The 10,889-nt window shown below is 70.7% G+C and overlaps 2 protein-coding genes across 2 annotated transcripts; one reads left to right on the forward strand and one right to left on the reverse strand.

Annotated features, from left to right (window-relative positions):
• Positions 1-823: 823 nt before the first annotated feature.
• On the reverse strand, positions 824-6,767 carry H696_05119 (hypothetical protein). Its single transcript, XM_009498969.1, has 5 exons — positions 6,120-6,767; positions 3,332-5,979; positions 3,054-3,152; positions 2,423-2,970; positions 824-2,231 (listed from the first exon to the last, which is right to left on the reverse strand). The coding sequence occupies exons 1-5, from the start codon at positions 6,733-6,735 to the stop codon at positions 1,046-1,048; spliced, it is 5,097 nt and encodes a 1,698-aa protein (XP_009497244.1). The 5' UTR covers positions 6,736-6,767; the 3' UTR covers positions 824-1,045.
• Positions 6,768-7,745: 978 nt separating this feature from the next.
• Positions 7,746-10,794, forward strand: H696_05120 (hypothetical protein). Its single transcript, XM_009498970.1, has 3 exons — positions 7,746-8,362; positions 8,615-8,702; positions 8,793-10,794. The coding sequence occupies exons 1-3, from the start codon at positions 7,875-7,877 to the stop codon at positions 10,761-10,763; spliced, it is 2,547 nt and encodes an 848-aa protein (XP_009497245.1). The 5' UTR covers positions 7,746-7,874; the 3' UTR covers positions 10,764-10,794.
• Positions 10,795-10,889: the final 95 nt, after the last annotated feature.

Genomic DNA, 10,889 nt, shown 5'->3' on the forward strand with positions numbered 1-10,889 from the left:
CCCCCCCATCTGGTGCCGGGGGCGGGGAGAGGGTCCGACCCGGGTGTGTGGCCAAGCCTAGTCCGGCTGTGGGTCGTGGTGGTGCCTGTGCCATGGGTCCGCCCGGCCCCGATCCGGGCACCACCTGCCCACGACGTCCGACGGCGGGGCCTTTTCGAGGTTGGGACATGGCGGGGAGCCAGCGTGGGGGCCTGCATGCTGGCAACGGCTTTGCCCCCAGCAGCCTCGGCTCCGGGGCACAGGGACTGGCATAGAGGCCCCTCGCCAGATGGGCGCCGCGAACAAGCGATGGCTCCCCCCGCCGCCGCCCTCCGGCCACAGCCCGGGACATGCACCGGACCGGGACATGCACCGGACCGGGACCTTCCCTCGGGTCTTAGGTCGCGCGCGCGCGCGCGCGCTCGCGCGCTGCCTCGCGCGCCCTTTGCACCGGGCCCCCGGGCGGCTGGCTGGGGGATCCGCGGGCGGTTCCTTCAGATCTGAAAAGTCAGAATACCACAGGGGGTTGTATCCACGGCTGATGCCAAGGAGGACCATGTGCGCGCGAGTGCGAGTGTCTTGCCCCGCGCGGGGAGGCTATCGCGCGCACGCTACTCTCGGGAAAGGTGCGAGGCTCAGGCGTCAGCACCCCGCGCCCCGGCCCGCCGAAGAGTCTTGGCCATTCTTCGCCCACCCCCCACAGACGCCTCCCCTTGCCCAGGGTCCCCAGAGGTGCATGTCGGTTGGGATATGTATTCTCTCCCCTACACGTGTGTGTTCGTGTGCATTTTGTGGGGCTGCACACCGCGGGGCCCGGCTCTCGCCCGCCTAGCTGAGGGAGGGGGGGGGGGGGGGGCGAGAGGAGCCCGGACACGCCGCTCGAAAGAGACGCAAGAGAAGGAGGCAGGCGTTTCTGGACATTTCGATCCTCCCAGACACGTGATATATGCAACAGTTTCACTCGCTTCCCAGGGGCCCACGCAAATGCGCGCGCTCGAACCAGAGTGAGGGAGCGGGGCGGCGGCAGCAAGAGAGAGAGAGAGAGGGAGGGAGGGAGGCAGCCTCTCTAGGCTGTGGCCTCCTTGTCCGACTCCTCGGCTTGTGAGGCCGCATCCTCATCGGTCGGAGTGGCGGCAGCCTCCTGAGAGCCATCGGCAGGGAGCCCCTCCTCTGATCGGGCGTCGTCCTGCCCTCCGGTTTGGGAAGGCTCCGAGGTCTCGCCCACGACCGGGGCAGAGTCCTGGTGGGTGTCTCCCTCGCCAGGGGCGGTGTCATCCGGGGTGCCCGCAGGCATGTTGCTGTCCGACGGGGCGGCGTCCGTGGCAGCCGGCAGAGCCCGCTCCCACAGGCGCTCAGCATGAAGGAAGTCCTCCAGGGCGCTTTCCAGGTCGAGGACATCCGGGCCCAGGGCCGACTCATCGAAGGCCACCTCCGGAGCCGGACCGGCGTCGTCGGCCGACGACGCCGCATCCGGGTGGTCCTGGCCATCCTCGGGCACAGGCCGGTCGCGCACTCCGGCAAAGGCCGCCGCACTCAGCAGCAGCGTCTCCAGCAGGGCGCGCTCGACAAACAGACGGGCATGCTCCCCGAGCAGGAGATCACGCACGGTCCGATGAGCAGCTTGCTGGGCGGCCACCCGGCGCAGGGGCCGAATGCCAGGAGCCCGGCCCGCGGGCGGGGAGTCGGCCTCTTCGCCCAGTCGCCCGGTCACCAAGGCCAGAGCCAGACGCGACCGGCGGCAGTCCAGATCCTGCATCTGGCGTTCAGCATGGCGCCACTCGGCCTCGGCTTGGAGCAGAGCCGCCTGCCGCTCCGGCAGCACAACCCCCTCCAGGTGGGCAACCTGGGCCCGGAGGACACGCTCCGGCCCGGCGCGCAGGGCTTCAACCGCCTGCCGGTGGCGACCGGCCGCGCGGAAGTCCCCGAGAGCGGCGGCACGCTGCTCCTGCTGGAGCAGCGGGCGGATTTTGCGGGTTTCCAGATCCCGCAGGTCGTCCTGCAGGCCCATCAGAACCCCCTCGGCCTGGCGATGAAGGCGCCGCGCACGGCGAGCCGCCTGCCCGGCATTCAGGCGCCCGCGCTCCAGGGCCACCTCCTCGGAGGGGGCCACCACTTGCCCAGGCTCGACACCGGCCTCCGGGGCATGCAGCTCCTCGGTGCCGGTGAGGGGGATGTCCACGCCGGGCAGAACTGCCGTCGAGCGGTGCAGGTAGTCTCGCACGAGATTCGACTCGCGCAAAAGAACCTGGGCACTGGGTGTCCGCGCCGGTGCGCATGTGTGTGTGTGTGTGTGTGTGCGTGTGTGCGTTCGCGTGTGTGAGTGTGTTTCGTTGGGAATAAGCGCAATCCCATCGACAAAGCGCCCTCTCCCCCCCCCCCTCAGATAATGGGCAAAGGTGTGCCGATGTGCCAGGAAGAGAAGGAGGAAGAAGAGGCCACGAACCGGCGCTTGATGGCGCGCGATTGCCGGTCAAAGCTGAGAACCGCCAAAGACCGGTGGGCCTCGCGACGGCGAGCCCGACGTGAGTCGCGCTGTGCCGCATCGCGTGCCATCCCCTCCGCCCGCCGGGCCAGATCCAGGGCAGCCCGGCGCTGGGCGATGCTCCGCCGAGACCGGCGCAGCCGATGGGCCTCCTCCGACAGGAGGGTCACCGCAGCAACCGCCTGCGCACGCTCCTCACGGATGGCCCGATCCACCTCGGCCTCGCGCGCGCGCAGCCCGGCCAGCCGGGTCTCGAGTTCCAGGATTTCGTCGCGCAGGGCCGACCGCTCGGCGAAGAGCTCAACTCGCCGGGCCTGTTCGGCCCGGCGGACGGCGGCCGCCTCGGCCAGCAGGGCCCCGGTGGCCTGGTCGATGGCAGTCGCATGCGAGGCCAGATGCGTCTGGGCATTTTGCAGTCGGGTGGTCAGCAGACGCAGGCGCGTCTGCCGCCGGGACAGCCGGGCCGCATGCGCGGCCGTCCGCCGCGAGAAGGTATCATGCTCGGTATCCTACTGGGGAGTCAGTGGGCGTGCGGGAAGGCAGGAAAGACCCCCATGGGGGGGGGGGGGGACATATTATCAAATATACACACCTTCAATTGGGCCAGGCCAGCCGACAGTTCAAGCTCCACCGCAGCACCGGCCTCCAGCACTGCTGTCCGGACTTGATGGTGCTCGCGCAGGGTCTCCAGCTTCAAGCAAGAGGCATATAGGTCAGGACACGGCAGACGGGGGGGGGGGGGGGGGGGGGGCAGATATGCATGAACATGGGCACGGCGTGTTTCCTACGCCGTCTTGTCCCGCCCCCCCGCCCGGACTCAGGCCCCCTTCAGCCGCCCGAAAGGGCCCTTCGTCCGGGAGCACAACGTACGATGATCAGCAGCTTCCGACGCTCGGCCGTCACACTGGCACGCAGGCCATGCAGAACCTGCTCCTGGAGCTCGGCCTCGGCCCAGTCCTGGTTGGCGATGGCCGCGGCGCCAAGGCGCGCCACGCGCAAAAGGTCCGCCTGCAGCCGGGCCAATGTCCGAAGGCTGCCCAGGAGCAGGGCCACCGCATTGTCATGCTCGGCGGTGCCATCCTGCCCGGCAGGCGCGGAGGTGGAAATGCCAACATCACTGCCATCGGGCCCCGGGCCCCCGGCCGAGGCGGCGATGCTGGCGGCCGGCGGATGGAAGCCACTCATCTCCACTTCGCACTCGGTCAGGGACAGGAGCAGGTCCATGGCCCGATCGCGTGCGGCCGGCGAGGCGCCCTGCAGGAGCTTCTCCCAGCGGCGGCCGGTGTCCGGGGCCGTGACCGAGCCGCCGACCGCCGGGGCCGGCGGCAGCAGCAGCAAGTGCTCGATGTTGTCCAGGGCCAGGACATCCGGGCGCAGGGCCGCCGGCAGGGCCGTCGAGTCCTCGAGCCAGGGGGCACGCCACTGGCCACCACTGGTCATGCCCTCGGTGGTGCCCTCACTGCCAGGCACCAGGTCCAGCCCGGGGAGTTGCTCCCCCCCGAGGGGGCCGGCCGCCGTCGACTCGGCCTCGCCATCGAGGTACTCGTCCTCACTGAAGAGGGTCAGCCGTTCCAAATCCGCCACCAGGGCCAGATCCTCGGCCGGCGACTGCTCACCGGCCGGCGACAAGAGCGAGCCCACTCGAGCCACGGCCGATTTCACCAGGCCCAGCTGGCTGGAAATCCCGGCCCCGGGCCCGACCAAATCGTCCTCCTCACCATCACCGGCCAGCCCGGCCAGCGGATGGTCCGCCGGGTCGTCATCCTGGCCGAGCTCCACATCACCGTCGAACCCCTCGCCGAGCAGGTCACCGGCGCCGCCGTCCCCGGGCGAATCCACCAACAGGGCCTGGATATCGGCAGTCAGGATATCCAGCAGGCGCTTTTCGGCCGAGGGATTGCGCCCGAGAGCTTGGCCAGGGCCCGGTGCCTGCAGGGCGGCCTCCAGGGCGGAGGACAGTTTGGCGCCTGGCGGGAAGGTGGCCAGGCCGAGCTCCGCCCCGGCCAGCATGTGCTGCCGCAAGCGCGCCTCGCCGGACACGCGTTGCCGCGTGTCCGACGTGGCCGATGGCCCGGGGCCCGGCCGCGCGCGCGACCGAACCACAAGCCCCGACAGGTTGAGGTCATCCTCCTCATCCTCATCCCCGGCATCATGCTCCTCCTGCTCGTCGGCCGGGGCGGCCAGGCTGGCGGCCCCGGTGTCGGCGGCCACCGACTGGACAATGCGCCGGAGGACCTCCTGCAGGGAATCCTCCTCCTGATCATCGGCCGCGGCCGGGGCGACGCCAGGGCGCACGGCACGCCGGCGGGTCATCCGCACAGGAGCAGGCCCGGCCGGCTCGGCCAGGTCGGCTGGCGCGGCCAATTGCTCGGCCTCCAGGCGCTGGAGCACACGCTGGCCGAGGCCAATTGACCGGTGCTGCCGCAAGGCACGCAGCGGCCCAGAGGCAGTAGAGGAGGGAGGCGAAGAGGACACCGGACCGACACCTGCCGCAGCACCGGCCACCGGGGCCGAGGGGGCGGCACCGGCCGACCCCAGCACCGTTTCCTCCTCGCTGGTTTGCAAGTCGTCCTCGCTGTCGGCCGAAGACAGGGAATAGTGCGCGCGGAGGCGCGCCCGACGGGAGAGACTATCGCTGGAGGAGGATGCGGTCGGGGTGGTGGGCATGGCAGGGGCACTGGCAGCGGGGACGGCCATACCGGCACCCGGGAACACCGGCGAAGAGGCGCCCGTGGCAGAGGCGCCCCTCGCCGGGGGGGTGGCCGGCGAAGTGGCAACAGTCACGGCAGCCGCCGCCGCCGGCCGGCGGCCTGCCGCGCCCGGTTGCATGGATGGGGTGGCCGGCTGCGAGGCGCTCTGTGGCCGAGCTCCGGGCTCAGGAGCTGACTCGTCGGCCGCCGGACCGGCCAGTGCCGGCGGACTGCCAGCCGAGGAAGACCGCCGTGCCAGCTTGTCAATGAAGTTGCTGAAGAACGAGGGCGAGGTGGTTTGAGGAGGTGCGGGCGCTGGCACGGGGGCCGGCTCCGGCGAGGGGGCACGGACGCGGGGGGCACGAGCACGGCGTTGCACGGCCGGCGCCTCGTCCGGCCGCCCCTCCGGGCTCTCGGCCCCCGAATGGGGTGGCTTTGTGACGGCCTCCTCCTTGCGGCTGGCCTGGGCCCGGGGCGACTTCTCGATGGCCGGCACCTCCGACAGGGGGGCCGCCTCCGTGGCTGGCAGCATGTGGACCGGCTCCTCGATGGCGGGCCTTTCACGGGCAGGCTGTGGGAGGGTCGAGTTTCGAACGGTCATCTTCTCGATGGTAGCCTGCTCGTGGGGCGCCCCAGAGCCGGCTGGCTGTGCCAGGGGCACTGCCTGCACCGGGGCAGCGGCTTGCTCGGGCGCGGCCCCGAGGACCGGCCGCTCGGCGGTGGTCTCCACACCGATGGCCTGCGAGCGCTTCTTCCGCTTGATCGGCTTCTTGGCGATGGGGCCCGGGGTGGCCGGGGCCAAATGCGACACCGGGGACGAGCGGTGCTCTGGCCGGCGAGCAAAGAGCCCATTTGGCCAAGGACATGCGAAAGGGGGAGGCGGACAGGGGGGGGGGGGGGGGGGGGGGAAGGAAACCCCTCAAGTCAGTGACGGCATGGGGCAATGGCCAAGGGCGCGAAGCACGCACCATGGGCCGCGGAAAGGGACAGGATTTCGTCGATGGCCGCATCGCTTGGCAGCGGCAGCTGCCCGCTCGACCCGGCCAGCAGCAGGAGCGAGGGAGCCTCTGGCAGGGAGTCCACCTCCTCCGGGGCGCCCTCCGGAAGGGGATCCTCAGCGTCAAGGGCAATGCTGCTGGAGGAGGATGCAACAGCGGCGCCATCAGGGATCACGGCCACCGGGGAGCCGGGCCCGGCGCTCAGGAACCCGAAGGCCGATGGAGCCACCGCCTCATCGTCAAGCACTTCATGCGGTGGCTGGTGGTCGGAAGCATCCCGGGACAGGGCCCCGGGGCCCGGCTCGGCGGGATCGTCCGCCCGAGTGGCCGACGGCTCCGGCTGATGGGAGTAGTCGATGTCCAGGTCGTCGCCGACACCGGCCAAAGCCAAAGCCAAGCTCAGGGCATCCTCCTCGTCAGCCATGGAGGAGTCCTCCTCCTGGGCGGCAGGCATCGCGGGAGCCGGCTTCGGCGTAACCGCCGATGAAACATCCTCCTCCGAGGAGGATGCATGCGACGTGGCGGCCGGCGACAGGAAGGAAAAGGCCGATGGCCCATCGGCCGCGACCTCCGACGTGGTAGTCATGAGCCGAGCGGGGAGGGACTCAGTGAGCGGAGGGGGGGCGGGGGGGGGGGGGGGGAGGAGAACCGGCGCGTGAGTCGGAGGCGAACAGGGTGTGGGGTATGGCTGGCGATTGGGGCGCCTGTCTGTCCGTCGACACACAAATGCGTCTTCCTCCTGGTGTGTGTGTGTGTGTGTGTGCGTGTGTGCGCGCGTGGCAGGCGAGGCTTGTCCGGTGCCCTGCTCGCCGGGAGGCAGTCCGGCCCAGGGCCGTCCGGCAGGCGGCGGCCAAGTCGCGGCGGGCAGTGGCGCCGATCTCATTGCGCGCCGGCGGCACCGTGGCCGCCGGATCGCCGAAGCGCAAGTCGCACCCCAGCCACTGGTGCAGCGGAACAAGCCCAAGCGTGGCGAACAGCGGGTCGGGGGGGGGGGGACGCGCGAGGGGAGGGACAGGGGGAGGGCGCAACGCGTGAGGCAACAGCAGGACGTGGCGCGAGGAGGGGGGGGGGGGCTCTGCTGAAGAGAAGCGGCAGCGATCGGACGGCGGCGGCCTGGCCGCACAGAAATCCCCCCTTCCCGGACCTCCTTTCGGACGGCGGGCCTCCGGCAGGGACCGGCCTTTGTTGTTGTGATTTCCAAGGCGCCCGTGCCTCGCGGTGGGCCCTGGTTCTCTCGCCGTTCGTTGGACCGCCGGGGGGACTGGACGCCCTTGGTGCTGGTCAGCCGGCCCGCGAGCCCGACCAGGGCCTATCGCCGGAGCGGGAGCAGGGCCCAGGCGGGTTCGTTGGCACCACTGCTGGACCGAGCCAGCCGCGTCCTCAATCGGAGGCTCTATTCCGGGGGGGGGGGGCCGATGCTCACCCCGGCTTGTATGCTGGCGACGACAGGGCATGGTCAACCTGAGTGGGATGGACGCGCATGTGGCCCCGTGCATCTAGGTGTGTAGCCCCCCCCCTCCCGCGCGCCCGCTCCTGGGCCCGATCAATCCCCCTCTTGGGTCAGTGTGGTGAGGCCTGCTCTCAGGGGAGGATACCCGCCAAGATACCACCCTCTCTTTGCCTTTCCCTTCTCACCTCCCGTCGAGGTGCCTTGCTTGCTTCGCCCGATCTCCTTGCCTTTCACAGGCACTTGGCCTCCCCTCAGCGCACAAGAACACACGGCACATGGCCCCCTCCGGGAGACTCCCGCCTGGGAGCCAGGCGGCCTTGACGGCCCAGCAGCCGGCGTCAGCGCTGGTGCCCCTGGTGCCGTATGCGCCGGAGCCTGGCCGTGCGCTCGGCCCGGGCCCGGGCCCGAGCCAGAGCTCATCGGCCAGTACCCCGGGGTTTCTCTTGCCGGAGTCCGCCGCGGCACAGCTGCCAGCTGGGATCCTGGAAGCGCGGTTGATGGCGCCACGGTCCGACACCCCGTCGCCCGAAGATCGCCCCGCCGTGTGGACCAACTTCCTGCAGGGGCGTCTGGCCGCCGAGCTGCCCCACCTGTCGGAGGCACATTACACGGTGGTCCTGCCGGTCGAAGGCGCTGCCCACCCGCCGGTCCCCGGGCACACGTGTCACCTGTGGTACCTGCACTATGCCGACTCGCTGGATGATTTGTGGACCACGGTGCGCCTGCTGCGAGACCTGTCTCGGGAGCACGATGTGGCCATCAGGTACGCGCGCGCGCGCGCAGACGCACACACATGCATGCACACGTACACACGTACACACGTACACACGTACACACGTACACACGTACACACGTACACACACACACACACACACACACACACACACACACATGCCCCGGAGATCGGGTGGGCAGCAGTGCCCTGCTCCCCCTCTCTCCCGGGCCTTGCTTTCTTGCCAGCGGCAAGGTGCTGACTTGCCTGGACCCGCTTGTGTACGTGGCACGATCTCCCCAGCGTCCGCGACACCGATGGGGACTTCCTCCTGATCGAAGCGGCGTCCCTCCTCCCGGCGTGGCTGGACTCCGAAAACAGCACCAATCGCGTGCGTTTCCCCCATCTTTCCCCCTTGCCTGCTCCGGGCCGCTACTCACATGCCCTCCCCCCCCTCCCCCCCTGCTCCCGATGCTCGAAGACCTTCCTGTATGGCGGGCGCGTGCGCGTTCTGGCCGACATGCGCCATCTGTCGGCCGGTCTGGCCCCGGGGTTTGCCCTGTCCTGCCTGCGATCTTCCCCCCCACGAGCCGGCTGGCCCGCCGAGACGGCTGCATACTTGGACGCGCTGTTGGATGGCCCGCAGGCGGCCGCGGCGATTCCCCACTCGGCAGCCATGTGGCTTCCGGCAGGGGTTCTCCGGTGTCTGGAGCGTGCGGGCCCGGCATCGGCCCCGGCGCTGGTCCACTCGGCAGCCTGGGCATTCGCACTTCTGAGTCAATTGGCCGCCGGGCCGGGGCCGGGCATGGGGGCCCTGGCGGCGGCCCTGGCCTCCCCCGGGCCGGTGCTCCTGCCGCCCGGGCCGAATGCGGACTTCCCCTGGACACATGGCATCCTGCCGGTCAGCCGGCCGGCCTTCGCGCGGTTGGTATTCATGCCCTCGTCGGTGGGTTTGCCCTTGGGCCTGGTGCCGAGTGAGGCGCATGGGCTGCTGGCACGAGCTGGGGCCCTGGCCGGGCGACGGGCCTCCCCGGCCGCCATGGGGTCTCGCCGGTTCCAGCTGGACCTCGAGGCGATCGCCTGGCGGGTGGGCTATCGCCTGGCCGCCGGCTTCCAGTTGCTGGCCTGCCTGGGCGAGCCATGCCCGGCTTTCGCCGAGCTCCCTCGATCGACGGAGGACTTCTGCCTGGAGGATGTCCCCCCGGCCGGGGATCTGGCACGCCGGGCGCGCGATTTTGTCAGCCAGCTGGAGGGGGCCAAGTTGGAGCCCGGCTCCGACCGATGGACCGGGCCCGCGCCAGCCGGCCCGGGGCTTGGGTTTTTCCACAGGCCAGCCAGCCTGGCGAAGGCCCTGCCGGTGGGTAGCCCCGTTGCATCGGCCGGCCCGACGCTGGTCCCGGTGGCTGGGCGTCTGTCAGTTCGGCCGGTGGTCGACCCGGCGGCCGGCGGCACCGGCGATGCTGGCCTCGGGCTTCGGGGCTCCGGATCGCTGGACTGGCTGTTCGTCAGTTCGGAGGACATTGACCAGCAGCTGGCCTCGCTGGATGTGGATCTGCAGCAATTGGCCGCCGAGGGGGACGAGTCGGCCGACGCCGGGGCGGACAGTGCCGCGGCCCTTTCGCCCTCCATCGACCCGGGGACCAATGCCGACGCCGATGACGAAAGCACCGATGGCGAGGGGTCCGATGTGGAGGAGTCCCACGCCGAGACGGCCGAGCTGGCACAGCTCCAGGACTTGGCCCAGCGCATGCGGCAATTTCTCCACCATGAAAGTGGCTTCGAAGGGGCACAGGCGCCGGCCGGCGTCTCCTTGGGATCCGCGGGCTCCGGCGGCCCGGAGATGTCCGACGCCTCAAGCGCCTCGGAGGCCTCCGATGCCCCGTGGGAGGGCCTGGGCGCCGGAGCGCGCCTGCGCCAGCGTTTTGACGCCCTGGCCTTGGGGCATTACCTGCGGTCTTCCTCCTGCGCCTCCTCCACCTCCTCCTGCGCCTCCTCCGAGGATGAGGGCCGGCGGCAGGCGCTGCCCGCTCCGGCGGCTGACGCGCGGGCGGCCTTCCTGCGCATGGCCGGCCCATCGGCCCCTGCGCCATCGCCCCCCTCGGCTCCGGCCCACTCGCCAAGCGACGACTCGGAGGACAGCGGCCAGGATGACTACCTCTCGCCGGAGAATGCCGATCTGGTTCGGGCGCTGATGCAACAAATTGCGACCGAGCTCGGCACGCATGAGAAGGCCGCCCGATTGACGGAGGACCTGTCCGTCGGAGCGGCCAGCCCGGCCGGCGACGCGGATCTCGATCTCAACCTGGTGACCAACCTGCTGCAGTCCCTCGAGGCGGCCGGGGATCTGGGCGCCGGGGCGGGCGCGGGTGGCCCGGCCGGGGCCCTGCTCGCCTCGCTTGGGGTCCGGCGGCCGCGCATGGCTGCGGCGGTGGAATCTTCGGAGGAGGAATAGACCCACGTCACGTGACGCATATCCTGTCAGATCCCTTCTTTTGTGTGGGTCATATTGTGTGCAAGTGGTGGAGCCGGCAAGCCTTTCCTTTGGGGGGGGGGGGGGGGGGGGGGGGGGGGGGGGGGG

This window comes from Fonticula alba (assembly GCF_000388065.1).
Source record: "Fonticula alba strain ATCC 38817 unplaced genomic scaffold supercont2.9, whole genome shotgun sequence".
NCBI lineage: Eukaryota > Rotosphaerida > Fonticulaceae > Fonticula > Fonticula alba.

Excerpts from the sequence above, each read along its gene's own strand:
- H696_05119 (XM_009498969.1), bottom strand. The coding sequence starts at position 6,735 with ATGACTACCACGTCGGAGGTCGCGGCCGATGGGCCATCGGCCTTTTCC. Across the intron at positions 5,980-6,119 it reads GTCCCTTTCCGCGGCCCATG|AGCACCGCTCGTCCCCGGTG; the intron begins GTGCGTGCTTCG and ends CTCGCCGGCCAG. Across the intron at positions 2,971-3,053 it reads CTGGCCTGGCCCAATTGAAG|GATACCGAGCATGATACCTT; the intron begins GTGTGTATATTT and ends ACTCCCCAGTAG.
- H696_05120 (XM_009498970.1), top strand. The coding sequence starts at position 7,875 with ATGGCCCCCTCCGGGAGACTCCCGCCTGGGAGCCAGGCGGCCTTGACG. Across the intron at positions 8,363-8,614 it reads GAGCACGATGTGGCCATCAG|CGTCCGCGACACCGATGGGG; the intron begins GTACGCGCGCGC and ends CGATCTCCCCAG. Across the intron at positions 8,703-8,792 it reads CCGAAAACAGCACCAATCGC|ACCTTCCTGTATGGCGGGCG; the intron begins GTGCGTTTCCCC and ends CGATGCTCGAAG.